Source organism: Scatophagus argus, chromosome 17 (assembly GCF_020382885.2).
Source record: "Scatophagus argus isolate fScaArg1 chromosome 17, fScaArg1.pri, whole genome shotgun sequence".
NCBI lineage: Eukaryota > Metazoa > Chordata > Actinopteri > Scatophagidae > Scatophagus > Scatophagus argus.
In genome coordinates this window covers 15,011,877-15,028,024 of record NC_058509.1, presented here as the reverse complement: position 1 = coordinate 15,028,024, position 16,148 = coordinate 15,011,877, and the positions used below count along the sequence as shown (strand labels likewise).

Genomic DNA, 16,148 nt, shown 5'->3' with positions numbered 1-16,148 from the left:
TGTCCATTTAAACGTATACAAATGAGATAACGCAAAGGGCGGGAGGGGAATGGGAGGGGAGGCAGATTGAGGATGACTTGTCTTGCCTATCTGGTGCGTGTTTTGGCTCTCTCCACTCCAGCCCCGCCGATGTTAGATCATTCGTCAGCGGCGCATGAGACGGTCGCTCAGCAGCTTCTCAGCATGTCCATTTACAAGCAAGATCACGCTCCGCCGTCCTCTCCTCTCAAGCAACGCTCTCCTTTATGTGAAGGCGCCGCGTTGTGCTCATGATGCAACTTGGAGTAATGTTATGAGGACTGGAAGGCTTGATGCCCCTTTCCTTTTTATCTTTTTTCTTTTTTTTTAACTTCGTGACATTTGCTTGTACTCGCACAGTCATGAGAGATGGGACCAAAGTGTGTGTGTGTGTGTGTGTGTTCCCGTGCAATCACAGAAGGAAAAACCTTGGTTAAAAAAGTCGCTTTCTTTAAAATAAATAAAATAACGCAAATCAGAAATGACAAATTCAAAGTTAAACATTTTAATTTGAAAGACCTACGGGCAGACAAAAAGGCCACGGACCTCTAATTGATGCAATTTTAATCGGGACCACCTTAGGAAACATTGCTGTTGATGATTTAGTAATCTCATGCCTAACCTTTAGAATAAACTTGGAGTGAAATCTATTAGTTTTAACAGGCTTTCTTTTACACACAGGCATGGTCGTTTCATTGTTGTATCGCAATGAAATAATGCACAATGTAGCGGGCGAGGAGACCCCGCCAAGCACCTCACAGTGTAGGGACTTTTTCAGCACCCTGGAGAGCGAAGGGCGCAGCTGAATTTGCCGCTGAGCTGAAGTTCTCGTCAGTACCACGGATAGCTCCACCAGCCTGCAGCCTCAGCAACAGAGCTGCTCCTAGGTGGAGGGCTCTGTCAGATGGGATTTCTCCAACGCTTTAACGGCTCTCAACCCTCAGTTAGACACACACTTCAATCTCCTCTATGATAGCATCAGATCGCAAGGCCTCTGCTCTTGTTGTTATACCGAATTTAGTAAGTGTTTCATAAAGCTAAAATTAATCCTTGCAAATGAACCAGCGGCTATTATGTTTTTAAAGCCAAAATTCCAAAAATGACCTCTCGCAAGTGGTATCTTGCCGTATTTTTTCTAGTCTAATATATCAAATATATTTGGTCTTCAGACTGTTGTTTGGTTCCAATTTGTAAAAGATTACATCTTTTACAAATCTCTTTAAACCAGACATTTTAGTCTTCATTTTTGCTGGGAACTGCTTAGGATCCTCATGTGAGGATGCAGGTGGATGCCAAACAACCATCACCACGTAGGCCATGTGTTGCCTATCTGTTAAATTCTGACTAAGATATGTGGATGTTAAACTAAAGTTGGCTTAGTGGTTTTGTGACCATGCTTGATTCCAAGGTTAAAGTATTGTAAGTCCTATTAGCACACACAGTCCCATGTGTTTTATCTTCCATAAGTGTGTTTTCATGATGAGTATATGGGCATTTCACTTCCATTTTGTTTGTCTCCCACCTGTCTGCCTGCTACTCTCAATCTCAAATCCTCCACTACCTGCACGCTCTGTTGCTTTGTATCTCCCATCTGCTCTCTACATTCACCGTTGAGCAATAAAGGATAGAATGGGAGCCGGGAAGAAGATGACATTATCTATTTACTCAAAGAGGAGAAATGTCTGGAATGCAAAGTAGATGTGCGTTGTAATGCCGTTACTGCTTCCTTCTGGAGTGAAGGAGAAAGAGCTAAGTGGGAGAGGTCAAGATAAAGATGGAGATCATAAAGAGTTGATGCAGGGAGGGAAAAGAATCTACTGTGATGGGGAAAATGAGAGGCAGAGAGGGGAGACGGCTGTTGGAGAAGAGGGGTGATAAGCGTCCACCAGCTGAGAGATAATCTGGGCCCTATGTTTCTGTGCCTTTTGAGTGATTTTCCTCTCTGTAGTAAATGATATATTTGAAGGGTTCATTTTCTTATCAGGCATCAAACAGACTTCTATTTCAACATCCAGCAGTGTGTAAGTAAGCTTGTGGGCACATATAAGTGTGTGTGTGTTTGGATGAGTCTGTGAGTTGCCACCCCCATTCACTCTAGGGTGATTAGACTAAAGTGTTGACAAGCAGGTCATTAGCTCGCTCAAAAAGGGCCACTGAGAGACAGAAGGTGTATGTGTCCATGTCGTGTGCGTGTGTGAGCACATGTGCGGCTTTCAGATGATTCAAATGCTTAGTCCTTGTGAGCACCCTCACCTCCCCCACACCCACCCACCTGCCGATGTGTCATTCCATTCCTATCTCTCTCTCTCTCTGTTCCCGTGTCTCCCCCTCTTACCTTTTCCTTCTGTCCTCCCTCCATCCACCCCACCTCCTCCTCCTCCCATTCTCCTCTTCCATCCTCCTCCCTGGTGATTCACACTGTCATCTGTCTCCAGATGGCCAGAGCTCTGTCACTGTGCTTCGTCACACTGATCACAGCCACACAGCGACTCACACACACAGTCACTAATTCATGCACACTAAGAGACTCCACCCCACAAAGTTATTCTTGAATGTATTCATGCTGCCACACACACACACACACACACACACACACACACACACACACACAAATCGGACCATTAGACCTGATGAACTTAGGCCGAGATGCACTTTTGCAGAATATCTTGATTAAAGTGGCACTCAGTGAGATGTTGAGGAACATCCAGTTCATTTTCTAAACAATTCAATTGTTCTTCTGTTGTTCCATCTGTTAAATACTAAAAAAAAATGGCTGACAGTTTTACTGTATGGCCACAGTGAAGTAGTTTTCTTTCATTAAATATGACTCATGCACATTCAGATCAAGGGATTTGTATGTCTGGGGGCTCTGGTTGTAAAGTCAATAGATCAAATCTGACGCAAGCAGAGCAAAACCTAGAGGAAAACAAAAGAGGAATACTTGTTTCCTTTAAACATGATGTCCCTGAGCTCATCGCGAAATTAATAAATGTATATTTTGGCTGCTTTATGCGTCCAGGGAATATGAATCTAACACCATCTAACACTACCCTGGCAGTGCTTATGTTTCACATTCATAATGTTTCTCGGTGAGCTTTTCTGTTGAACTGCTGTCTTTTTCTATTAGCATTTTAGCAGCTTAGGTTCATTGAAGACATTGGATAGTGGATGGAGAGGTTATGGCAAAGTGCCCTGCTCAAGTATGTGTTATCAGTGATTTCTGAGAAGAAAGCGGTTTCATTTCACTTTTCTTATTTTCCCAGTAGAAGAACAGCTTGGTTGTACTGGGCAACTCCCAGATGTGAATATATGCAACTACTGTAACAGCAGTACAACTGCTGTGAGACAAGACATTTCAGGAAAAGAACATACATGCTCAGTCTTCCCTGGATAAGTACAGGCGAAAAAGAAGAAATGAAAAAATGTCCAGCGCTTAGCTGTGTGAGCCATGTATGGGAGCAGAACTATAACAGTGAAAGCTCAGTGTTCATTCTGATTTTCACCTTCCCATTATTATCATGGGACTTTGCTCCAGCTACTGTAAATCCCCAGCAAAGTGAGAGACAGATGTAGATGCCCTGTCTGTCTTGTATAGACACAAAGCTCAAGCAGGGGTTTCTTTAGCTTCCTGATTTACACTGTTCTTATCAGATATCAGTGATCCCAGAAAATGAAGATTAGATCCTGGACAGGAGGTATCTTGTCCTTGTCCTTGTCTTTTTGTCCCCTTTGCTATACTTCTTCTCGCTCAATTCAGCGTATAGGCAATCTGTCAGCAGTCTTTTTCTGGGAAACAGGCACAGTCATCATGTGGAGAGACTCAGTCAGTGTGTGTATATGTGTATGGTGGATTTTTTTTTTTTTTTACATTCTTACATTTTGCATTCAGTGTCTTTACATAACTAAATAGCATATTTTATGGCTCAGAATTAAAACAAACTGAAATAAAATCTTAAATTGTGCTGGCCCAGGCATAGAAAAGCTGGTGTCCTCTTTCATTGCAGTGAATAGTGGCTATTGTGTTTCTGTTTGTTTGTTTGCTTGTTTGTTTGTTTTAGAGCAGTAGTTTGACGTTTTGGAAAATACACTTCCTTGTTTTTTCAGCCAAGAGTTAGTGGAGAGGATAGTTACCACTCTCACGTCTGTGCGATAAATATATGGCTGTAACTAACAGCGGGTTAGCTTATCTTAGCATAAATGGAAATAGAGGAAAACAGCTAATGCAACTATGTCTAATGGTAACAAAATCCTCATAACAGGCATATCTATCTGTTAATCATATAATTAAAATGTTTTAGCTCATTACTTTATTCCATACAAACACCCATATTGTAAAAAGGTCAAGTTTAATCCTAATGGGACAGAACTGTTTTGTGACTCCGAACAGGAGTTTCTCACGTAACTCTCCACATGTGAGCCAGTCAGCATATTTACCAAAATGTCTAACTAATGTTTTGGGAGAACATTACACTGCAAATCAGTCTAAAGTGTGTCTAGCTAGCATTAGTGTGTGGTGTCCAAACCACTTTAACCTTAAGTTACAGCACTTGTCTGCTGGCTCATGTTACATGCTTTGTTGCCACAGAGAAAATAAATTCTAACTGAATGGCAATGAGTGTAAAATATATACTTAGATTTTTACCATAGAAGTGGACAGAGTTACTGCATTTCTGAAGTCAAGAAATGGCAAACCAGCTAAACATTCTGAAATGTCCTAAACTTCACATTCAGGATACATTTCTAAAGCCTTCAGCTCTTTTAATAGTATTCAGGAACTCAGAAGCAATTATTTATTATTACTGAATATTTAACAGCTTTATCTGCAAATAAAATTAAACCTTTTTTCCTGAGTGATTTTGTACTGATTCTGAAGCCACTTGAGGCTATCTTGTGAAATTGGGATATATAACTAAAACTGACCTGACTCAATGTTGTCAGCAACAGTGTGATAATGTAGTATATGCAGAGGCAGTGTCTTCTTTAATTTAAATGGAAAAAATTCTCATCCATCTGAATGATACATGCAGCCCCATTAATTATGACTGTGGCCTACAGCTGACACTTGAGCCTTCCTGGGGGGCAGTTAGGACCCCAGTTCAAAGGTGAAAGTGGACTACAGTAAGTTGAAGTGAGGCTGATTGATCGTCTGCTGCTCATCCATCTCTCAGTGATAGACGGAATAGTCCTGGTGGGACGGTCATGACCTGACCTCTGGATCGGTGTTTCCTCTTGGGTTTAATATGCAGTCCTAGAGGGGATCAAATGTTCATGAATGGTCCGCTCACTAACACGCACATAGATCAACAAGCTTATCTATCTCATGCATTTCACACATCCATAATTGCATTACGACACCTTCTGCTGATGCTATTGATTGGTTAGAGTTGAGAAAGTGTAGTTTTCACTGATATCTGGTGTAATTTAAGTGCAAATAGACAGCACGATGTAACTAAGATTGGCTTTCCTCATAGGTTCAGTCTGTCAAACATAACTCAAAGAGCCCAACTGTCACATGTGAACAGAATCAAAATGAGGTGATAATTGACTTTCACTGTTTCGCACACGAGTGTCGCAAATCACTTTTTCTGCCCCCTTAAACACAATAGAGAGACCTCAAGAGAAAGCCAAAATAATTTGAGGAACGTTTGTTAAAAAAAAGGACTTTAACAAGATTATAGTAATCAAAATCCCACAGCGACTCTTCAAAGACTGACACCAGTTATATCTACATTTACACACACACACACACACTAAAAGCTAAAAGTTTCTAGGACACAGATGGACCTCATGGTATTGTGCCAAAAGGGGGGAGAAGCCAGGACTCTATCTACAATTGTGCACAATCACCAAAATACAGCAAACCAAAGGGAAGTAAGTGTATAATTACCACCACCATGCAGAGGGACAAAAGTCACGCTGTTCAGCAGGTATTTATAAAAAAGAAAATAAAAGTGATTTTTGACAGCTAGGAATAAAAGTGGTAAAATTAAAGTTAAATGACAAATGACAAACTTCCAAATACAAAAGAAAAAAACAACTTTTTCATACTAAAAAAAAAAATAAATAAAAAATGTTACAAGAATGAAAATCCAAACAGGCAGTGGTAGGAACAGCTTCCTTCAATATGACAATTGCAGTCCAAACTCTTGGCAGATCAAGTGTTCTCAGACACTCAGCTTAAGCAGGCACACTAGAAGACTTTAATAGCCACTTTACAAAAATAAAAATAATGAAATACCTTTCTTCAGCCGTGTGACATATCCACATACCCAACGTGATCACCTGTAGCAGATAATGTGGCACACAAAAACAAAACAAAAATTCAAAAACATGCACATCTTGGTGCCTCGTCTCCTTAGCACAGTCTCCCCTGACTGGCAGGGCATTTGTCTGCACAGAGGCAGTGTTTCCAGGGAAAAGAAAGAAAAAAAAAAATCACAAGGCCAAGCACTAGGAAGCAGGGCTATGTTCAAGTGTTATTACAGATACAAATGCATGTGCACACTCCGACATGAAAACACACACATGGTTTTCTCCAGGCACCAAGCGCTGTGGCCTCACTGTGTTTTGTGTGGGAGGCCCATTTGTATCAGTGCTGAATAAACTCCCCCACTAAGGCAAGAGTCTTTCTGAAAGGGAAGAACATCAACTGTAACATGCCTTTGACTCTGAATGGGCTATTTTCTTTTGATCAACCACTAGCCTTGATGTGTGGGTTGCTGAAGAGCTGTGTTGTTTTCTAACTTGTCACAGGGCTATTTGAATGTATATTTAAATGTCTTGATAGGAAGAGGAGTCAGTGAGGAAAACAACGTGATGAAGAAACCATAATATCTTTGTTGAATCAATGTTTGAACCGGATGGGCTGAAATAATGTGTAAGTGTGTAGGTGGCTGCAGGTTCTTTTGGCTGGCATGTTAACACTGCTGGTTAAATATGACCCAGCTGGAAGGAACTGCCTGGCTCCCCCCTTCTCTGCCTCTCTGTCAAAGAGAACACATGCTCCATTGTGCTTCTTTTACCAGCACTGATAACAGTCAGCAATGTGTGCATGCACTCATGCAAGTGTGCATTTCTGCATGCGCGCCTCGTCAGCTTCTTCCTTCGATGCTTCGATCTTTGGCTACATTTTTGTGTGTGGGTGTTGTTTATTTTCTCACCCCACTCACTTCATCCACCAGCCACGCTGCTGTGACAGTGTGTTTTGTGTGTTTTAACTACATGTTGCCATAGGCGTCAACAGAATGTTAAAAGAAAAGCCAGAGCCTGAGCTGTGAATGCTGCGACTGGTGTTGTCAGCATGGTATGGACACACGGGTTCACTGATTTACTGTTGAAAGTGGATTTTGGCAAATGCATTCACGTGTTTTGCGTCAGCATCCTCTCTGTATGTGTTTGCACAGATCATTGTTTTTCTTCACACATTCGTGCAGCTGGCACCCATTCCAAGCTTCGAATGTGCACCATAATGGAAATGCGAGCTCAGTTTTTTCTGTCCTTTAAAGGTAACAACATTTACCATTCAGCCCAGTGGAAACAACCTATGGTGGTGGTGGGGCGGGGGGAGGGGCAAGCCTATCACGAGCGCCTTCCACTGCATTTGGCTTGTCTGTAATGGCAGACGGTGTCATCCTGGCCCGGACATTAGCCTAATGTATGGAGGCAAGCAGGATCGCTGAGCTCACCCATTTCCATTTTAATGGCGGCCATCTAGAGGTTAATTCGGATATGATGCGGTCAAGGCACGCATATGCGCTGACACGTCAAGAGACAAATAGTGGTGCTGAGAGGATCTATGGGGCGGAAGGGTTTATCTTCCCACCAGGGAGGCAGTTACTGGAACAAGCACACACTCACACAAAACATTTGATTGTTTGAAGTTTACTCGTGGGATAGGTTATATGTGATAGTGGATAGCTTTGTTACTCCATAAACCCTGAGGGACACTCATTTGGTTGGAAATTATTCCATGTTTGCTCCACTGGGATGCTCATTTTGTATGGATATAGCCCCTGATAGACTTCATGTATGAAGACTTTATAGTTTCTCTTGAGAATAAGGAATGAGCTGAATTCTGCATTTTAGCTATGCAATGCGAAGACATAAAATAACTGGTTTATGGTTCTTTCAAATTGTAATGGCCGCTTGCATGATGTATGTGAGTGAGATTTCCTTAGATATGCTGTACATGTTATGGCTACATTTCAGACATTTGCAAAGTAAAGTCTGTTGCATTAGCTAATCATTTCAGTATTTTCTCAAGTGTTTACATGCTGCATCCTTTTCTTGACAATGTCATATGCACATTGTGCTGTGCTTAAAACTGTTGAATTTCCATAAGACTTTTGTCAAACATCAAAAAATAAGTTTCATTCTCTGTCATTCTATTCATCATGCAAAATGTAAGGCTCTTCTATTACTGAGTACAAGAACAGGATGGTCTCTGTGTCTTTGTTGTTGTCCAAAGGCAAATCTGAGCCATAGATGATGAGACCAAACTGAGGCAGGGAGGGATAAAAAGATGGGAGTCCAGAAAAGAGAAGTGAAGTTTTTGTATCTCAAGTATTGTTTTTTGTCTTTATGGTATGGTGTGAGTGTTATCTGGGGACTGTGTTTTCCCGAGATGAAATTTCCTCCCATTGAGAGTCACTGTAGCCAGCGAAATTGCATCTTAGCAGAAGAGTGACATGCAGATATGTGATACTGTACTCAGCCGGGGTATAGGGATTACAGTCATACATGTACAGAAAACTGATACCTTCATACATAGGCATGTGTGCACTCGTGGGTCTTCATACAAACAAAACACACACACACACACACACACACACACACACACACACACACAAACAAAGCATCTGTCCAAATAGACCTCTGCAAACCGTGCAGCTTAAGTACTATCTTGCTGTGAATGTCACTGTGGCTGTGACCTCACCTCAGAATGGCAATGAGATGCAGAAAATAGGTAGGTAAAAAAAAAAATCTCTCCCCAAAACCCTTCCTCCTCTTTCCAACTCATTTACACCCACAGGCTGCTGTGCTTCCTCTCATTGACCTTCTGACGTGTTCTTTTCTCACGCACCTTCAATCCACCGTCTTTGCCCTTCTGCTGCTATTCTTTAGCACCTGTCGTTTGTCCCTCTTTTCACCTTTACTTCTATTTTCTCATATGTCCATACATTCAGTCAGTCTACTATGTGCCTGTCAGTGTACCCCACTTTGTACCTTTGGTCTTTCCCTCTCTCCCTCCTTCTTCTGCTGTGTACCTGCCCGAGTACAGCACAGTGACCATCGATTCATCAAAGTGTCACAGCGCACTGCCGCAGTTCTGTATGCCCGCTACTGAACAACTGCCCTGGCAAAGAAAACAGTAGCTCCTACACACAAACACACACACACACAAAAGTAGGACCTGGAGTGCTGCCCCAGCAAGGTCATACCTCTCCCTGTACACCCATTTGGTGGCGTGCACACCGGAGATGGTATGTGCCAAGCGGATGCTGCCAATGGTTTATCTGTTGAACATCCGTGAACATCAAGCATAGTTAACATTCCAGTACAAGCCAGTGCAAACAGTTCAAATAGACATGCTGAGGGATAAAATACACCAAGCATTTGAACAACTGGGCAATTTTCCTAGTTGCTGAACCAGCAAATTTCCTGCTATTCCATATTCATGATGGTTCACCTGAACTTACACAACTTGAGAAAACATGACCTTCTACTTTGCTGTAGGTCTAGCCGGGCTAAAACAGCACGGCCAGCAGTCTGTTTATGGGGTCTTTATGGTGTGTCAGAGGGGTCATCTGCAGGATGGGCTCTACCGCGCAGATTTACACTGAGGGGCTTCACAGTAGGTCAACAGCTCCCGGCAGCTAATATCATAATGCACCCTGGGCGAGGCTTAAATAATTCAACCGAGCCCCAAGTGAAGGATCTACTTAATCAAGCGCTCTCGGTTTTCAAAGAACAGAAAGAGAAGACTCACAGTTTACCTCAACTTCACTCGTATCTCGTGGTTATTACCGTGTAAAGTGGAAATCAGACTTGATGATGTTGTAAATCCATCCTTAATGCTCACAAAAGTGCATTCTCAAGTGAACTTTGATGTTTCCAATTCGATTCTGACCATGTATTCTTCAGCAAGGATAAAATGTTTCTGGCTGCTGCCAAAAAAAGCGGCCTCTCTAAAAGCTCTGTCTTTGTGTGTCTTTCATCTCAGATCGTGTACGTCATTATCGATTTAAGAGTCGGTCACTTGGCACAGGTGCTCACTCTTCAAAACTGAGTTTGGTGGATCTCTGGCAGACTCAGTTACCTTATTCTCTGTCATGTTTTTTTTTCTTTGCTTCATTTAATTGTACCCATGAAACACAAGACACCTGGCCAATTAATTATTTGTCATACATAAATATGTAAAGCGTGTTCTGTGCTCTTATATCACACGCGCTCCGATGATATTAAATGCTTTTATTCAGCTGCATTCCTTTAGTGTCCTTTTTTCTTTTATAGCCACTAATACTGTGGAGGGCTCTTAACACCCTAAACATGTTGATTTCTAACATGAAAGGTTTGTTATATTGAGCTTCAAAAGTCACAAAATCATTTGTCTTCCAGCATTTCAATTCAGTCCCGAAACTGATTAATAACATTTCATCTGTTAACCTCCGTGCTATTGTTTTCTAATTCTGCCCTGTTCGTTTGAAGAGGTTCACAGTCCACTCTGACCCCAATCAAGCTCTGCCATCAGGCCTCTGTATGAGCCATTGATTGGCATTTGTCTGATAGAGGCCTCGTAATGAAGGAGATGATGAGGAGATTATTGACCGGGCTGTGTATATGAAAATCAGGTAGAAGAGGTGGATTTGGAGGCTTTACTGGATATTAGTATTGACCTGGTGGTAATTGGGAGGGTGGGTGCTCACTTGCTGCGCCTATTTAAAGGCTTTAATGGAAATTCAGACAGCAGTAGCTTTCTCTTTGTTCTCCTCTCTTGTTGCTGGTTAAAGATGAGGACTACATGCTATGATGCTCAATTATTTTGAGCACTCTGCAAAGTATATAGGTCATATTTAGTTACTGCTAATCTTATTTTACATCGTTTTATTCATTGCATTGCACAGCTTTCCCCAAGAACTCATTCTAACATGTCCCTACAGCAAACAAAGAGCAGAACTCACATTATACACCAAACTAAAGTGTATTCGAGCAGCCAGGGTTCAAGTGCACACACATTAGCGTCTTTTGAAAGAGGTCAAGCGCAAATGAAGTGTTGAAAAGTGACGGCTGAGAGAGGCCCCTGCCCGTTTTTTGGCGAGACAGGCCCTGGGGAGTCAACAGCAGCATGATGGATACACTATGACTGGAGATGCTATTATCCTCCTGCTGCTGCTGATGCCATCCAGACTGTCTGGATCTTTACCTCCTGACACTGTCACCCCTCTTCCCCTGCTGGAAAAATAGAAAAAAAATACCGTTTCGCTGTGATACCTGGAACAAAAAGCTAATATTGGTTTTGTTTGTTTGTGTGTGTGTGTGTGTGTGTGTGCGTCAGCTAATGTTTTTCCAGCGGCATCTCAGAATTCATAAACACCCTGATGTGGCACGCAGCCCCTGAAAGCTTAAACACCGGCCTCGATTATTGCTGTGAAAACAAATGCAGGGTTCTCTTGTCTGGCTAACCAGGGATTATCCATGTCCATGCTTGATTTTTATTTTCTGTCATTTCTTTTCTTTTTCTCTTCTTTTGTTTATTTCAGTTGTGAACAAGACCAAGAGGAATGAAAATCCCCCCATTTCTTCCTGTTCTGTTGCCTTGTCTTCGTGCTTGGTGCCTTATTACCTTTAAATCCCTGCTGTTCTTATTTTCAACATGAGGCATGTTAGTTTTGGGATTGTGCTTCCATCAGAGAGTGCGCACAAAGTAGCACAGAATCTGTATGTTTCACAAGCAATTCACTATGGTATTCACATTCCCCCCCGGAGGGATTTTTAAACAATCACTCTTCAGTTTTTATGTTTTGAAGCTGCAATGTGTTTACAGAAGATTTTTTGTTTTCTTAATGCCCTGTTTTAATACACTTAGGTAGTTTAGCTCATTCTAATGCATTGGTTTATTCCAGACATTTACACAGTTATGTATGTATGTATATTAATAAACAAAACAAAAATCACATCTACTGCAAGTGTTGCATTGTTTGTGTTGTTGAATAATGTGGATTATGCAGATAACAGATGTCCTCCAATTATACTCTCCTAATTACATTTTAATCAGGCTGCATTATGATTCAGGTTTGTGGCTGAAGCAAACAAAGGCAAAACACAGATCATTTGTATAAATAGCAAGTATTCTTGCCCAACATTTTTGTTTAGTCCTTCTGTCAGATTGCTTACTAATACAGGTTCTTTTTGTGCAACCATAACTTCACTTGTGTTTTTTCTGCAAAGGTCAATTAACTTTGGACATGTTGCATCCCTGCTGTCTTAGTGCAAAAGACGCAACACTTGAGTCAATTTGTGGTGTGTGACTTCCCAGTGTATTCACATTTTACTCTCTTGTCATCTGTCAGTGGCAGACTGACAGCTGACTGCTCAAGTTTAGCTGTCTGGAAGATGAAAACTTTTAACATGAACACAAGGAGATCACACCTAAATATGAATACTAACTCCAGGGGGAAATCCCTGCACAGCCACACAAAATATAAGTGCAATCACACATCAGTCCACTTTAGAGATTAATTACAACCAAATCCCTAACATTGATTAAGAGTCTCGGTTGTGCTCTGATCAGTCAAAGACAAGTCATTTAGCGGAGTGGTTCAAAACACACCCATAGTTCACACTGGGTATATCCAACATAAGCTCAGTTATGATAGATGGCAACACACACAATTAAAAACTTAAGATTGAAGGCAGTGGCTGCCGACAAAAATGCAAGATGAGTACGATTAATGTAGTACTGAAGTGTGACTGTGTGTGTGTGTGAGTATGCATGTGATTTCATTCTCCCCTCCTGTCCACTCATCTTCTCTTCTCTAGCTATGTTGTGTATTAACGTGGGAACCTATTAGTAATGTGGTGAAAGGGCCAGTGAGTGAACAAGTGTGTAAAGATGGAGGTGGTAGAGGTGGGGAAAGCTGGGAGAGGGTGAGCTATTTAGCACTGCCGTATTAATGGCTTGTGCTGTATGCTGTAAGTGATAATGGATGTCGCAGCACTTGGTGCAAACTGTTTGACTGTTGGTGTGCATCTGTGTGTGTGTGGATGTACAGAAATTCCCAGTGTTGTGTTTTCTCTCTTGTATTGGCTGTATTCTTTTTTAATATTTCTAAATGTTCACCCTGTGACATGCCTCACTTTCTTTTAATAAATCCCCATTTGTTTTTCTCTTCACAGCTCAGAACTGCAGTTACACACTACACAGTCCCAACGGGACCATAGAGAGCCCCGGCTACCCTTACGGTTATCCTAACTATGCCAACTGTACATGGGTGATTGTGGCGGCGGAGCACAACCGGATTCAGCTGGTGTTTCAAGGCTTCGCCCTCGAGGAGGACTTTGACATCTTGTCTGTGTATGACGGGCCACCCAGCCCAGGGAACCTACGGACACGGTAAAGACAACCTAAATTACTAATGTGTGAATGCTGATACAGACTTTTCGTAATGTGGTCGTGAAACCAAATGGAAAACCCACTTTTTAAGGGATTGTAGCCAACAATTTGACTTCTGAATAAGATTTCTAATTTGCCAGTGGATGGCAGGTCATACATTCATAGATATGGAAATTATTCCTCTTGGGAATAATGACAGTGGCTATTTTTGATCATTAGACACTTCAGATCTAAAGTATTAATTACATTGGGGGCATGGTGGGAAACTTTATATTTTGAGTTGTATACTCAGCTCTATCGCTCTATCTATTTTATCTAAACAGAACTGATAATGATGGCAGTGATTTAAAAAAAAAAGTCTAATGTATTAGAACATGTGTGTCCATATTCATATAACTTTTTGTAGCACTAGCAGTGCATGAAAGTTTTACTTAGTGCTCGTGTCCCCCAGACAGAGCAGTGTGGGGTAAAGGAATGAGTTCTGTGAATACTGAGCGTTTAGACAAGCATTTTAAACAGGTTAGCCAAACTTACCTGAAAGAGGAAAATGAAAGTGTAGTAGTATGCACACAATGAGGGCTTATTAGTGAAATTTTCAGTTTAGTTCACTCAGTTTTGATTTTATCTCCATGTCAAGTGATTACTAATCTGACTTGTTTACAACCCATCTTTGCCTGACTCTTGCACCATTGCACTGATTTTCCAAATCTCAGCAATTACAATAATGAGTATAAAGTTATTGCAGCCAGTGAAAAGGTGATCAAAACCATTTAATTAAAACCCTAAGTTGTATGAAACTTGAAGATGGTCTTTAGAGAGTTGTTTGATTTTAAAGATACTGATGATAAAAATGAACCAGAGAGTGGAAACAGTTGAAGACAGCAGAGCCTTTGGTGACTCAGGCAAGACTGACTAACTCTGTGGACACCATGACGGCTTATTCACTGACATTCTGGGCACATCTCGTGCTTGAGAACTACTAGACGAATGAAATGAAGCTCACTTGGGTGTGAAGACTCAAACAATTTCTGAATCAACAGCCTCATCCATTCGTACAACCATCAATTTAACAGCCTCAGAATGAACTGCCTTGTGCTAACATTGCAAACTGAAATATTGGCTCTCTGGTTTACAGAGTTTTGTGCTCACTAAGTTTACACATTTTCAACTATTGGGGATTTTAGAGATAAATGTTGTTTGACTGAATTGCTGAATTAAAGAGCCAGACTTCTGTTTGTATAAGCTACAGTTCTAAGATACAACAGCAGAGCTGCTATTCATTGATGCATTGTATTAGCATGTATTTTGGGATTATTGCTTGCAGTCTAATATGTGTCAGAACTCTTGGCAGTCCCTCAATTACAGGCTCAGTTAAATAGTGGCAGTTTTCTGCATCTGATCAGCTGAAGCGACACCAAAGCTGTTTTTAATTCCTGTCACCTTCTGCTATGAGCTTGGCCTTGCAAATAGTTTAAAGCATATGTTATGCAAGCCCCCAGAGACACATGAGAGAAATATTCTTTAGGGCTTTGTTACTGGCACTGTTTTGAGTCTCTATCACCTCTCCTCGGCCCCCTCCCCTCTCCACGTCTCTCATTCTGTGCCAGTGGTGCCTTCGCTGCATCTCCCCGCAGAAAGCGAATGAAAGAGAGAAGAAAATCCATTATGGATTGGTGTTCTCCTCAGCCTTTCTCCTGTTTGGACCTCTGGGCTCCGTTGTATATTGATGCTCCGGCAGGATGGGGGGGTTGTTCCACTCTCGCAGTCTAAGCACTTTGAAAATGAGTGGTGGTGGCGGTTGGGGGGCGGGGGGTTAATTTGAGAAAAAGAAGGAAAAGGAGGGGTGAGAAAAGAGAGAAAAATAGAGGGGAAAAAAGAGAAGAAGTTTTCGGAGAACACAGACTGCCTTTAGATTCTGTTTGTGTTGTCTTTCACCAGGGTTCTTCTCTTATTCTCGTAAAAGCGAGTCTTTGGGTTTTATCTGTGAGTGAGCTTGAAGAGGCTGGCAACAGGCTAGTCAACAGCAGACGACCAGGACATACATGTATATTTACACCTACCTACGCCTCCATCCTCCTCCACACACACATACAGACACACACAAAGATGAACATTTGATAATTCCCTCCTACCTTTGCTCTCATCTCACGCTTGTGTCAAAAGTAATTTTCTCTCCATCTCTCTTGCTCCTCTTCCTCCAGTTTCTCTCTACCTCTCCTCATTTCCTCCTCACCTATATTTTAAGGTCTTATTTCCTCTGCCTGTTCTCCATTTTGTGTCCTGCATGCTGTGTACTTTGAATTGGATCAGGCTTTCATGTATGCCACGCTATAGGTTGTAGAGCTTGGAAATTTTCCTTTAATCTCAAACAGTCATCAAAGATGAATGCTTTGATTCGCTTCATGTTCAAATGATCTTTTTCAGAGCAGTCACTTTTCTTTAGATTTGTTTATTTATCCATTAATTTATTCATTGCTGTCACAGCATAGCTGAAAATAATGTTGTTTTCAGGAGAATG

At 41.5% G+C, this 16,148-nt stretch overlaps 1 protein-coding gene across 1 annotated transcript in view; it reads left to right on the top strand.

The window, feature by feature from the left end:
* Positions 1-16,148, top strand: part of csmd2 (CUB and Sushi multiple domains 2) — a 254,062-nt gene that overhangs the window by 39,152 nt on the left and 198,762 nt on the right. Inside the window, exon 5 of the mRNA XM_046417596.1 lies at positions 13,414-13,630. Within this exon, the coding sequence (XP_046273552.1) occupies positions 13,414-13,630 (217 nt within the window). The remainder of the gene's footprint in view (positions 1-13,413; positions 13,631-16,148) is intronic.